General features: G+C 43.9%; 1 protein-coding gene across 1 annotated transcript in view; it reads right to left on the bottom strand.

The window, feature by feature from the left end:
- KCNH5 (potassium voltage-gated channel subfamily H member 5) overlaps positions 1-14,071 on the bottom strand; it is a 153,247-nt gene extending 139,176 nt beyond the window's left edge. Inside the window, exons 1-2 of the mRNA XM_054286716.1 lie at positions 13,966-14,071; positions 795-918 (exon numbers count right to left, since the gene is read on the bottom strand). Of these exons, the coding sequence (XP_054142691.1) occupies positions 795-918; positions 13,966-14,038 (197 nt within the window). The 5' untranslated portion in view covers positions 14,039-14,071. The remainder of the gene's footprint in view (positions 1-794; positions 919-13,965) is intronic.
- Between the last annotated feature and the right edge of the window lie 309 nt (positions 14,072-14,380).

Below are 14,380 nucleotides of genomic sequence, written 5' to 3'. Positions count from 1 at the left end.
GGACACCTTCCACCAGACCAGGTTTCTCCAAGCTCTGTCCAGCCTGGCCTTGAACACTTCCAAATATTCCATCCCTTGTCCCTAATGCCTGAAACTGGGCACTCCCTGAAGGGAGAAAGGGAAAACCTACACAAACTTGCACCTCAACCCTCCCTCCTTGCCTCTGTCCCTAGTTTGCTTTGCTCACACACACATCAGGGAGCCAGTCCTTCCCCAAAAGCATCCCTTTCTAAAGGAGGCAGCAGGCACAGCTCAAATGCACATCCAGCCACAAATCACAGCTGCTGGCTCCTGAAAGACCACCAGTAAAAGAAAAAAGCCATAAAGCTGCAATGCTTAGAGTAAATATATCAGCAGCCTAATCACTCTCTGGGGAATAAAGATGCACTTTGTGCATTACTGGGCTCTGTGTATGCTTAATAATAGGGGCCAGCGTGGGCTGCAAAAGAGCCCGCTGCCTCCTGGCATGTAACAGCAGAACTCAGAACAATCTAGCAAAAATGCCTTTGAACTATATTGCCTAAAACCCCACTCTCTTTACTGGATCATTAGCTAGAGTATATTCTCACCAATACTAGCCAGGATAAACTTCAAGGTGCCTTACCATGTTCTGTGTCAGTTGTGAGCTGTATAAATTCTGTATCAGTTTCATTTAAATCCCGTTTTAAGACTTCAACACCCACAAAACAATGCCTTTCTCACCTCAATCCTTTCTCCCAAACTCTCACCATTCTTCCCAGCAGATTAAAAGTTTCCAAGTGCACCAAGGGGCAGAAAAAAGGCAATGGGCATACCTGCAGGTGCTGCTCTTCTGCATGACGTCCGCTCGGTGGTACCCAGAGAGTTTGCAAAATCCGTCATTACTGTAAACTACGGGCCAGTCCACAATCTGGGCGTTTCCCAACAAAAAACTGGATTCTGAAAGGACAAAAGCACAAGGGAGAAAGGGCTGCTGTCAGTGGCAAAGTACAATGAAATCCTGCTTGTGTTACACAGCAGATGCAGAGTTATTTGTGACAGGAATTTCTACCTGGGCGTTTCAGAGGGAAATCCAAGTGGACATCTGAAAAGAATTTGTTATCAAACAGAATAACTGTATAATAATAATAATAATAATAATAATAATAATAATAATTATGGTAATGCAAGGAGCCTCCTACACCACAAAATACCAATATAAGCCCCAATTCCTAAACAACTTCAATATAAGCCCCAATTCCTTAACAATTTAGAAAGCATTCATTTATTCACCACATCTGGGCAAGACAGCATCTTTTATTTTTATTTGATACATGTCTTGAAAGCAACATTAAATTAACGTGCAAACTGAGTTTTAAATGCTGAATTGTATGTGTGCCCAAAGCTGATAATGACTCTTTTGCTTGAGAGAAGGAATTTTTTCTTCCTGGCAGGTCTGATTCTGTTTTGCAGGACACAGCCAGCCAGCATCCCTGGAATGAGGGAGAGTGTCAGGTGACACTGGGGAAAGCAGATGTTTTTAAATTGTAGTCCATGGTAATCTTCAATGTTTTCTTTATTTTTACTGTTAGTTTTCAATTTCATTTTGACTACAGCTATGGAACTATATGGTCCCATTCACTGCTGCTAAAAAGCTATTAAAATGTAACTATTAACAATCATTGCTGCATAAAAATTACAGGAAATGTTCTTTTCAGCAGTTCTTGTGGAGGAAAAAAGGGATATTTTTACAAATTTTCCTCATAATAGCCAAAGAATGGTTATGACAACAACAGACATTCACTCAGGTGTGCATAGTGATTTAAACATAAAAGTGACACTGAGTTTGCATGAGCTACACATGCCCTACTCAGAGTGTTTATAACTGTGACTGGATTGCACATTCTGCAAACATTATTCTATTGGATGTGGAACATGTATTTTAAAAAACAGTAATTCTATCTTTTTCCTTTATAAGCATGAATTTTGAAAAAAAAAATAATCTGGAGATTATTGGATTTTCTACAGAAAAGCAGATTTTAAAATATTTAAAAGCCAACCAATGGGAGAAATAGAAGTTTAGATTTTGTGAAATCTACTTTTACACTCAAGGCATTTATTCAGATCCATTACAAATAGTCTTTAAGCCTAAATGTCAACTTTAAAAATTTGTTTTCCTGCCCAGAAAGATGCCCTCTCTACAAACAGCAGAAGACACAGAGTAAAACCTGAGCATTACATAAAATATCCCTGGATTCCACCACCCCTGGGAACAAAGGGTTTGCTGGAGCTCATCCCAGTGTAGTGGCTTTCCCCCCATACCTGCATCTCCACTGATGCCTCAAGATTTTTTTATGTATTTTCATACATTTTCAGCCTTGTAGATTTTTAATATGGGTATACCTTCTAGTGCTTTTCTTGCCCTTTCTCATAATAAACTACCCCTTTTCTATCACATTCTTGAAATTCTGTTTAATCTTATACTTAAGGAGAGAATTTCTCATAAGGACATTTTGTTTTCCACCAGAACTTAAAAGATATAACAAGAAAATAGGGCAAAGAAGCCCCGGGAGCAACTCCAAAGGGCTGGCCCGAGGGTGGGTTACTGGGGTAACTGATTTCCTATTGGCTGTACTGGCCAGATACACTAATTAATTAACCTTAAAAAAAATGGGAAAATAATTTTTCACGTGTGCACAGAGGCGTATTTGTGCACCCTATTTTGCAGCTTTCATTAATGAATTGCTTTTTATCTTACTACTTCAGCAGTGTTGCAGGGCTTTTTTCCTTTTGTCATTAGGCAGCACCTCCAGTTTGGAAAAGGGGAGACACCCCCAGCCCCCCAAACCTGGGCTGTCCCCATGGCTGCCACCCCATCACCACCACACTCCAGAAGCTGGAGATGCTGGGAGCATCAGCAATTCTGAATTTCCCATCCCACAGGGACACAACCCAAGGCTGCAAGTTAAATTTGGGAAGGTTGTCTTTATAGAATCACCTCTGGCCGAAATTCTGCTCACACACTCTCAGGATCTCTCGCTGGTCAGAGTCATCCTGAGAAAAGTCAGAAAGTCTCTTCTCCTACCCTGGCACATGAAGGAGGAGTCAGAGCTCTTCATTTCTCAGTCTAAAGGTTGTTTTTGTTCCTTATCTATAAAATTCTTTCTCCTGTCCTGCCGAAGTCCATCCAGCAGGACAGTTCCAGGCACTCTGCCTGCTCCCAGGGCAGTGTTATGTCTTTATACTAAAAACTACCTGCGCAATGATTACAGTTACTTTCCAATACCCATCACCTATGTTAGACAGTGAGCTTCTACTCTAAACCAATCCAAAAGTGCCAACATCACAGCAGAAGATTGAGGCCAAGAAGAAGAAGAAGAAAGGCTGGACACACCCAGATCCCTCCATCTTGCCCCCTGAATCCCCATACCAAAAACCCCAAAATCTACTTTTTTACCCTGTGATAAATTCTCTATCTACTTAAGCTGTTGTGGCCCGCAGATCTTCATCTAAGGTTGGTAATTTGCTCCATGAGTCATAATCAAACCCACAGGGGCATTTTGGGCTCTGTGCCAGGGTCTGGGCTGCTCAGGACAGCCAGAGGGATGTCCTGGGTTCCAACAACACACCTTGACACAAAGGGCACAGCCTGGGGATGATGCACTCAGGGGAGCTCTGCACATCCCTGTGCTCCCCAGAGGGTCACAGTCCAAAACCAGACAACCCTCCTGCAAAGCCTCCCCAGCCTCAGACATGAACTCAGTTGGGTGTTCCCACCCCATCCCTGTTTCAGGACACAGAGCACACAGCAGAAGATATGTGCTGCAGCCAGATAAATAGCATTTAATGGTTGTTTTCTATGGATTTTATACTTCTTCGCACCTGAGGGTCTCAAAATATTTGATAAGGCATTCAACGAATTGATCAAATCCACAAGAAACTTGAGAGGGACAAAACGTAAAGCCAAGCTATTGACAAATTGTTGTGTGTTTGTTTTTCTTTTAAATCCCATAAAGTCTGAGGTAAAAAAGACGCTAGAAACATCTTGGTAGATATTAGTATTTTTAATTTTTAATGTTAGATCAGATTCATAATATTCATACTAGGAACTTGACCAGGTTTTAGACGACATTTTCTTTTGTCCCCTTGAATTTTCCTTTACTTAACTGACTTCTTTTTTTTACCTTTGTCTTTTAAGCAAGAAAAGCTCATTCATCCATGCTCAGCACAGGAATATGAATCATAGAATCTTTTAGGTTTGGAAAGACCTCCAAGATTATTGAGCCCAATTGCAAATTCAGCACGGCCAGGTCCATTACCAATATCTGTATGTGTGTGTGTGTGTGTGTGTGTGTGTGCAATTCCAGTCAAAGAAAAATCTTAAATCAATCTTTGCCTCTTGTTAGAGACCGATAAATTCAAGTGCAGGCACAAATCCACAGGAATCCACGTTTCATTAATGCTGCTGCTCACTGAGCAACTTGATAAAATTGAAGGAAGAACAGGTCAGTATCTGACCCTTTGGTTTTATTGGGTACCCAAATCTCAGTATTCACAGAACCCTCTGTATTTAACCTACCTTATATTTTACCACAAGTCATTATTTTCTTCAATGAAGACACAATTAATTCTCCCCTATTTCTGCAGTTACAAATCATAACTCCATGCAGATTTAATTCTACATGAGCCAGTCCATCCCCAGCTGTAAAAATCCAACCTGTGTACTGGATGACAGGACATTTTGAGAGAACCTCTGGTTTTGACCATAATTTTATGAAATCATGTTATCACCACTAACTACTCATTGAAAGTTCATTTCTGCAGTTCCTTCCAATGAGGATGGATCCACAGCCAGTTCTGGACTAAATCCTGCATGCCTGACTCTTGTATTCCCACAGTTCAGACTCGTGATTTCCTGGCTAAGAAAGGTCATCACAGTTGTGTCTTTGATCATTATTTCCACAAGTCTATGGCAAATTCCACTCTTTCCAATTTCCAGCTGGCTGCCTGAACCAGGTGTAAGAGACAAAGGCTGGAAAAAACCTCATTTTATCTCCATCTCCATTTGCCACAGGACAGCCAAAAATTGAGGTGTTCAGACTCCCTTCATGGGAGAGGCAACCTCTTTGACAGATAAAAGGGGTCTTTGACAGGTAAAAGGGGTATTTTAGACCCTCTTCAGAAAAAAAAGGAGCCAACAAAATGTCTGGAAATGGCAGGGTGGTGGGCATGGCACCAGCACTGGGATCTCCATAGCCATATTCCTGTCAGATCCAACAGACAAGAACTACATTCTGCAAGCAAGTCTTTTGAGAGAATGTGTTCTGTTGGAGGTATTCTCAATAAAAAGTGTTTCTTAAGAGAGTTTAGTTACTTGCAACTGGGCATCACAGAACACATGAATTTACTTTAATTATGTCACAACTTCATGGAAAGATCACAGCAGGGATTGCCAAGGACAGCCAAAGTTATGAATGGCAGGGCAGAAATACAGCTGATATCATCTGTAAGGTGCTGTAAACCAAAACTTGTGCAATATCCCTGCTGTGGCCAGAAAGGAAAATCTCTCTCTGTGAAGCTTCCCAATCTCACAAATATTTTTCTACAGAAGCTGGGGGGCTTCTCCACTGGTCAGAGAGACACTGGTCACTGCTGAAAGCAAGACAGTAATTCTGACAGCCTCTGGTCTGATCCAGCATGTGGTGAAACCCCAGGAAACTGGGATCCAGATGACCATGGTGTGGTGTCTTGTACTCTGAAAACATTTACATGCAGCTGATTTCAAAACTCATGATTATCACCCCAAAATCCCTGGTGATTTGTTCATCCTTCTTAGATTTCTCCAATGCACTGAAAGTGCACATCTACTTCCCATTTCCTTACAGATAAAAGGCCAATTTTTATTATTGCCAAGCTTGTCTTGATGTCAATTTTTATTATTTCTAAGCTTGTCTTGCTGTCATTGCCTCCACCAACCATCTTCTCCCCTCATTCCCCTTTCTGATGCACTGTAGGGAACCCAAACCCCAGCTCTGTAGGTTGTGCATGCTCCTTGGCTGGACACCTCTGAACACCAGTGTCTGTCTGTCTGTAAGGAAAGCAGGGTCTGACAACAGATTCATCTGTCTCGGAGTTGCCAGATTCCTCTCAGGAAGGCAGCAGGTTTTTTATTAACTAACATAACTCTCCTATTTGCAAGGTTTAATGCTGATGGCAAGGAAACAGGGTATTAGAGGCATTCAGTCAGCAAAACTTCACGTTGGAAAACACAATTGAGAAAAACAATTTTTTAAAAGGCACTGCATTTGCCGTTGCCACGATTTTATTTTGCAAAAAAGGCTCTTTTGTTTAAAGGCAGCCTATGCTGTAGAGCAGCAAGCTTTTAATCTTACTCTATCTTGCAGTAGCTGGCACTCAACACGGTGCTGAGCCTTGTGTTTGTCATTAAAACAAAATAAAAAGACCACAGCGTGCGAGCAATTTTTTTAACTAACAAAATGCCTAAAGCAGTGTAAAATTCATGTTATGTAATGACAGGAGAGCAAGAACAGCTAAATCATTCCAGGAGATATGCTTAACCAAGTGAGAAACGTTGTCTCTAATCATCTTTTCTCAAGAATGCTTGGGTACCACTTGCAACCAAAATTGTTTAAATCACCATTTTTGAGAATTCCCTTTCTCCTCAAGGAAACTGGCAACTGACCTCTTTTAGAAAGGTCACCACTGAAAAGACGTTCTAAAGAAAATAAAGTAGTAGCAGAACACAAACAACAATAATGATTATAATGACAAAAAGCAGCAGCATTTTCATCTAGGAGCAAATTCCTACCTCTGTCAACTTTACACAGAGCTGTCCTTCAGAACTGCCACCCTTCCACTGCACAGCAAAGGCAGCTCAGACCTCATGGGGGCTGGGAAACATCTGGAATTTGCCTTTTTTTTCCCTAATAGAAAAGCCCCAAACCACTTCAACTGCTGTCAGTTGATTCTCCTCAAATCTACACGGGGTCAGCAAATTGCTGCAGATTTGTTTAGAGCATCTTGTAAAGGGTGTCTCAGGAGGGATGTAATAAAAAAGGTCTCTTTTTTAATTTTCTTAGCTTTCCTGAGCAAGTCCTGGCCCTGAAAACCCCTGGTGTTGTCTGTGCTGACTCCAACCATGTGCTCCAGATGTGCTGCATCCCCATGGAATACAGAGGAAGATCCTAAACCCTCCTGGAGGGCACAGCCCTCTGAAATCTGCCTCAACAGGCACCAACACCCCTCCAGCTCTGGGGCTGGCTGCAGACAAACCTCTGCTCTTGAAGCACAACCTCCACCAGCACTCTGTACTCCTGTCTGTAAAACCACAGCGCTGTTTTCTAACAAAGCTGTAATTTCCCCAGTGTCTTTAAAGCATGCAAAACATCACTGTCACCCAATTTACCCAGTACATTAAGTGTTGCTTGCCTGAAAAAAAACCAAAAAAACCTCTCAAAGGACTGACTCTTTATGTCACCTTTCAATGCCAGTGTTGTCTTTATTTAATGCTCATATTATGAAGATGCAGAGGGCTAAAGCCAGAGCAAGGTGTGATCACACTGACTGGGCTGAAATTATCCACTTCCTGCCTCAAAAACATGCTCCTCAAATAAAACAGAGGATGAATAACCCAGCCCTGGCTGAAATATTAAATCCACATGTAAGCCACTCAGCTGGGAACACAGCAGCTTTCAGCAATTTAGCAAGCGAGCTCAAGAAGAAAAATTAGAGCCTGCCTGAAGTTTACCTCCTCGAAAGTCAGAAAATGAACTGCAGTCATTTGGAATGTGAATGGAAGCCCACAAACAGCCCCTGCCTTTCCTGTGGCACATCACTGACCCCAGGAAGAACTCTGAGGCAGTAAGGACATGAGAGCATCTCTATGAATTACCTGAAAAATTGACATTTCATACAATTCTGATCACAGTTTCTCCCCCACACATCCATTTATCCTAGAATTAAACTGACCCTCACCTATCCCACTTATCATCTAGATGCCTCTGCTGAATCTGCTCTCTATTAAAATTATGCAGAACACAACATAGATGTACTGGGACTAAATTCAAACTGGAGCACGCTGCAGCTCTCACTCAAGGCACACAGGCACCCTCAGGGAGAAGCAGAATCCAGACTTCCAGCTTTACACTAATGAAAGTGCTGCTTTCACATTCCCAGAGGAGGAAACTGTGGTACCAGGAGCTCCTCAGACACAGAGCTCTTCTTGCAAACACTGATCCAGCCCTGGCTGCAGCTCCACAGAGCCTGGCTGCTTCTCAAAAAAACCTGTTTGGGCAGAAAATCAGCTGCACCCCCTGTGTCTCCTCTCTGTGTCTACTCTCTGGAGCAAAGCTTTCCACAGGACTGATCCTAAAATCCTCCCAGGTGGGGAGTCAGGCCCTTGGGATAGCCAGGGCTCAGCACTTCCAATAGCCAGTCCCCTGAGTGTGCTGATTAAACAAGTATTGTCCTTTTTTTTATCTGAAAAGCAGATTATTAGAGTACCAACTCCAAAACCTTCTATTATTTAATGTTATCAAATCAGAAAATCCTATTTCCTTCAGCTATCCAAGAGAATAACTTAAAATCCCAGTTTACCACCAGACAGCACTCTATAAAACAGGCTAATTAAATGTATTTCCACTTCCTGACATTATTCCTTGGCTGCAAACTTCTTCCGACTGCAACAAGAAAACTCAAATGTTTCCTCAAAAAAAAACAAAACAATTTAATTATTTTCCTTCTCACAGGTTTCAACATTAACCTGGGAATGCAGCAACTCTTGCAGTGACCTCTTGTGGCAAGTGCTCAGCAGCTCTCATACTTCCCCCAAAAAGAGAGGATGGAAACCTCTTCCACCAAGTACAGAACGAAAGATAAGAAAGAAAAATAAGAAAAAAAATTAAAAAATAAGAAAAAAATTACACAAATAAGAAGAAAATTAAATAAAATAATGGGAAGAAGGAAGGAAGGAAGGAAGGAAGGAAGGAAGGAAGGAAGGAAGGAAGGAAGGAAGGAAGGGCAGAGCCATCATTAGAAATAAGACCACAAAGCAGCTGATCATATCTCAAGAAAATCTAGCTTTTCCTTTCACTAACATGGCATTCTTTAAGTTTCTAAATTAGTAAAACGGCACAGAGCTTCCATAACTATTTTTTAAAAGTAAAAATAAACACTTTAGCCATGCAGAACTCCCCCAATTTCAGCAGCAGCAAACAGAGACGCTTAATCTGTCTGTGCTCAGCGAGCCCACTTGAAAAGCAAGGAAAACAGGGTGTCTGCAATTGCAAACCCCTCACATATGTCACCTAGTAATGCTTGGCAGTGTAAAAATCCACTTTGCATTGATTCATGTGTCAGCAAGCTCCCTGCAGTCACAGAAACTGCAGAAGGAGCCCTGTGCCTTCCAATGCCAAAGAAAACCCCAATGACATGAGCACCTTGGAAATCCCTTCTTTAACTCCTGAGCTGAACTGGAGATGGAAACTTTCACCCCACGGTGCATCCAGCTTTCATGCAGGGATTTAGGGAACTGCTGAGCCCTGCATTTTTCTCTGAGGATCCCAAGTGACAGACATCCACTAAACTCGAAGTACTTTGCTTTAAAGAACTTTCTCTGTGCAACATGTGTGATTTAATTGGTGCCAGATGAAAATTCAGCTTGGTTTAATGTAGGGGAGAGAAGCCCACATGCATCACATCCACATTCCTGCCTGGGAGACAGGAACCCTACACAGCTAGTAAGAACAGAAGAGACACATATTTTATCTGTAATACCAGTGGAATAATAATTTAAAAGGTGCCTTATTGCTACAGATGTGACACTTGTTTTTTCCTCCTTTCCAGGTAACCTGACTCCAAAAATCACCTATGAACAGGGCTGATCCTTCCACCCACCAGTCACAGGGACCCAGCAGGGCATAAAGGTCTGTGTGAAGGAATTGCTTTTTAGAAACACAGCATAAAGCTGAAAAAGGCCAGGAATAAAATGCTAGCTTCATTAAAACTCATGCTGAAATTCCCATGTAAGCCTTAGAGAGCTAAGATTTCATCCCAGTGTCAGAATGCATTTATGAAAGACCACTTTCATGAGGAAGCTTTCAAAGAGTTATTGCAACAGAAACAATATCCAATAATGATGAATGTTATCATATAGATAAGATTATATACAGTTTTTCACTAAATTCATCCCCTCTTCCAAACTGCTAGCAGTCTTTATTGCAGATTGCTGCAAGTCCCAGACTCACCCTTTCCACAAATTCATGCTCTACCATAAAAGCAAATTATGTCATTAACATATACTTAATTTTTCTGCTGATAGAATTTGTGAAGGGAAGAAAAAACTTAAATGTCTCAACTCACTGGATGACTCTGCCCATGGGACAGGTCCATAAATCCCAGCCCTGATCTAGAGACTTGCCCAATTCTGCAGCCTCTGCACTTGCACAGTGCTGAGCACGGGTCAGTATCACTCAGAGCTCTGAATGCACTGAAGAAGTGAACAACAATATCAGTAACAACAGGCACAGCCTGCTGAGAACATCTTGGGAGAGAACATTGCCCTTAGGATGGTCCTTATTAAACATCCCAAATACTAATGGCAGTAAAAGGCAGTCACCTTAATGTGATTTAGCCCAGTGCTCTCACAAAACACCTTTCAGCTCAGCAAAACACCTGGTGCTCTTCAGATCTAGGGCACAGCCAAGGCTGGAGCGAGATCACATCAATCTTTGTGAGCCTCAGATAAGCCTCAGTGTATTCTCACTGTGCTTTAAAAGAAAAAAGAAAAAAAAAAGATTGCAGGGAGTGCACTGAGATTACCCTGAGGACAGGTCTGCTTGTCCCTTTCACCAGGCACAGCAGCCCTAAGGACAGAGCGCTCTCCCCGTGGGCTTTGGCTCTCCTTAAGTGGAGCTCAGCTGTGGAGAGGGCAAAGACCCTGAAAGCAGAGGCTGCCATGCACCCCCCATGCTTTGGGAAGGACCTGCAGCCTGTGATGCTGCCCATAAACCAACCTTCAACACTGACCTAAAACACTTCACAAGCTCCAAGGTGTAAAGCTGTCTCCAAAGGAGATGTTGTTCCCCCAGGGGAACACGGTGGGACCTCTCCATCGCTCTGACAGCAGCTCCATCCTTCACAAACACCCTGGCATGGAGAGGGGCATCCAGCAGGGCATCCAGCAGGGCAGCCCAGCTCTCCCACTCTCCAAGAGAGAGGGCAAAGAGCCTTGGTCACTGTTTTATGTCCACCCTGGTCACAGCCACCCCGTTCCTTTCTCCTCAGCTCCTTGGTGCTTTGCTCTTGGCTGCATACTGTGAGGGCTTCTCCCAAAATTTTAACCTGGTGAGCAGCCAAAGATGAGGTAAAAAAGAAGGGTTCACCACATTCCTAAAGAGAAAGTGCCCAAATAATGCTGAAAATTTAATATATGATTGCTTTTAACACCAGGCTAGACACCACACCAAGCCTGCACACCGTGTTCCCGCTACACTCGCTCCCAGTCCTGACTTTCCACATTTTAAAATTATTACAATTCTGTCTATAAATTTTGTTATTAGGATCCATCTCTGGTAACTCTGAGTAATTTATCTCCATCAACACTTCATTTTGAAGCCATTGCTTCTATTTCACCTGAAGAAGAGCCTATCTGCTGAAATACCTGCCTGATTTTTTCCAGCGGTACCCAAAGCCTAATAGAAGTTATTACCTGTACCTACAAACCTTGTTAAGAAAAGATTTGCGATCAAGAAGTGCAATGAGATTGCATAAATGTGACAAATCTCAAAAGAGAATGTTCCTGAACCAGGAACGGTGACAGAAACGCTTCGGGGGGAATGCTGAAGATGTATTTTAAAAAACAATCATCAGTCTTTCCTTCATCCCATTCCTCAAATTGTCAAGGAAAAATCCCTTGGAACTTGGTGAATTCAAGTCTAAAAACAAACCCAGCAGACCAAATCCTTGTCTTCTTCTGAGCACTGGCAGGAGATACTTGAACCAGATTTGCTCCACTGTATACTATTAAGTTTGGATTAAACAGTACTGAATCCAATGAAAATTACTATTTCTATAAAGGATAAATAAGGCTATGTCCTGAATGACAAAAATAAGAACTAAATCATGTTTCAGCTCACAACTCTGACAATTTACATGAGTTAAATACAAATTCCCAATCTACTTTCCTCTTTGTGTCCAACAGAGAAGATTTACCTCTCTAGTGAACACCATGCTTAGACATCATCAGTGGCACAGAAAAAGCAGAATGAATGACCAGATCAGCATGATTTATGCTCCTAAATTAAACCAGGTTAAAAACTGGAGGGGATACATGCTTTTAAAATATAATGTTGAAAAGCCTTCTGAGCTTTTCCAATTTTTGATGTCTCAAAGCTTTAGTGAGCTTTCACCAAGGAGGATGTGGGATTTAATTAGAGCACGATACAAAACCATGGCATTGCCAAACCATGCTCCCAGCCCAGCCACTGACATGCTGCCTGACCTGGGGAAATCAGCTGTGATGCCCCAAGCCCCCATTCACACCACAATTTGATGAACAGGTTGAGAAAACCTCTGTATGTCCTCTTCCACAAGGAGCCGTGAAGTGTAATTAAATTCCACCCAACACTTTGAAATTGTCAGAGGGAAAGTGCTATATAAATGCCTATTAATTAAGCCTGCATTTAATATTCTGGGAAATAAATACACTATTGTGGGAAAGCAGCTCTTGGAGATCAGGCAGCTACAGGGCTTGACAGGGAGTCAGCTGCTGACCACAGAACTGACAGAGGCAACACAACAACGAGGAAGCCCCCCAAAACCAGCTCAATACAAAGCTGGCATTTTAACACACAACATTTTAAAACAAATTCCAACTCCTCATCCCACTCCTGCTCATGAGGAAAATCCATGAATCACCAGTTCACTACCTGCTGTCCAAATCCACTCCAAGCCAGCGCAACTGACCATGCTGGTGTGACTGAGAGGTACATCCAGCACTCTGCAATAGGGAAAGGTGGAATGGAACATTTTTCAGCATAATTTCAAAGCCCATTGGTGTCTTGATTAATACTAAATGCAGTAATTCTTCTCTACGCTCTGCTCTGCTCACCTTTCCCACTCCTGAGCCCAGGTGTACGCTGGCACAGCAATGCTTCCCCCTGGCAGCATCACCCTAAACCAGGGCTGACCAAGGAGTTATCTTTTAGCAAAACCCAAGCTGAGCTTTCCTACATTTGTGCAAACACTCCTATGTCTCAGTAGCTCTGTGCCAGTGCAAAAACTACATTAAAAAATTAACATAACCAGCACAAGACTTGGCTAAAGCAGCACCTACACCAGCACACCCAAAGAGCTGCAAACACATCGTAACTTTAATGGAGCTGTGTACAGTGCTCTCGATCACTGCTTTGCAATAGAAAGGGTGAAATTAACTCCGGCAGCAAGGAACAGCTGGGTGCCACAGTCCTGAACCAGCCCTGTAAATATTCACCTAACAGAGGAGCCGTAAATGACCAAGTGCAGACAGTTCTTAACCCATTTGCCCAGCCACAGGATTGCCATCATCCAAACCACAGGCACTCCCTCACCGCTTTCCCGGCACCCTCGCCACAGACTTTAAAGTGCCACAGAATCGCAAAAAAACTTTGAACCCCCTGAACGGAAACAGTTACAAGTCCTAATTATTACAAAACTAAAGATAAAGAAAAAAAATATTTAAAAATTTAAAGACCGGATGAGCGAAGAGGATAAATAGATAATCATAAAAGAGAAGAAGGTTGGAACTGGCAGTAGTGACTGCGATGTGAGAAGTGCGGGGAGACAGGGCAAGGACCGCGAGGGGATGCTCGGGAGGGGACGAGCGGATCGCGTTCCTTGAAGGCACCGCTTTGGCACGGACCCACCGGCGCGGCAACGCCGGAGGGACCGAGGGATGGACGGACGGATGGATGGACGGGCGGATGGACGCATGACGGGGGTATCTCTCACCGCTGGAGCGCCGGACGATGTTCTCCAGGAAGGTGTTCTGCGGTGCCACCAGCCCTCTCTTGCCCCCCGGCATCCTGCAGCGCCGGGCTCGGGGGCCGGGGGTGCGCGGCGGCAGCGGCGGCGGCGGCGGCGGCGGGGGGGGGCCGGCGGCGGCGGCGGCGGCGGCAGCGCCCGGTGCCCGTGAGTCGCGCAGGGGCGGCCGCGGCCGCTCATGGTAGTGGCGCCCCCGCGGCGGCTGCAGCGCGGTCTGGGGCCGCGCCGCGCTCCGCGCTCCCAGCGCCGCGCCCGCCCCCCCTGCGCCTGCGCGCCCGCCCCGCCGGCCCGGGGGACGCCCGGGGATGGGGGGGATGCGGGGGGGACACGGCAGGGGATGGGGATGGGGATGGGGATGGGGAAGGACGCCCCGGGATGGGGA

The sequence above is a fragment of the Melozone crissalis genome, unplaced genomic scaffold (genome assembly GCF_028551555.1).
Source record: "Melozone crissalis strain CALT ecotype California unplaced genomic scaffold, PUWL_Pcris_2 ptg000056l_1, whole genome shotgun sequence".
NCBI lineage: Eukaryota > Metazoa > Chordata > Aves > Passeriformes > Passerellidae > Melozone > Melozone crissalis.
The sequence above is the reverse complement of the archived record's forward strand: the minus strand, read 5'-3'. Positions and strand labels throughout refer to the sequence as shown.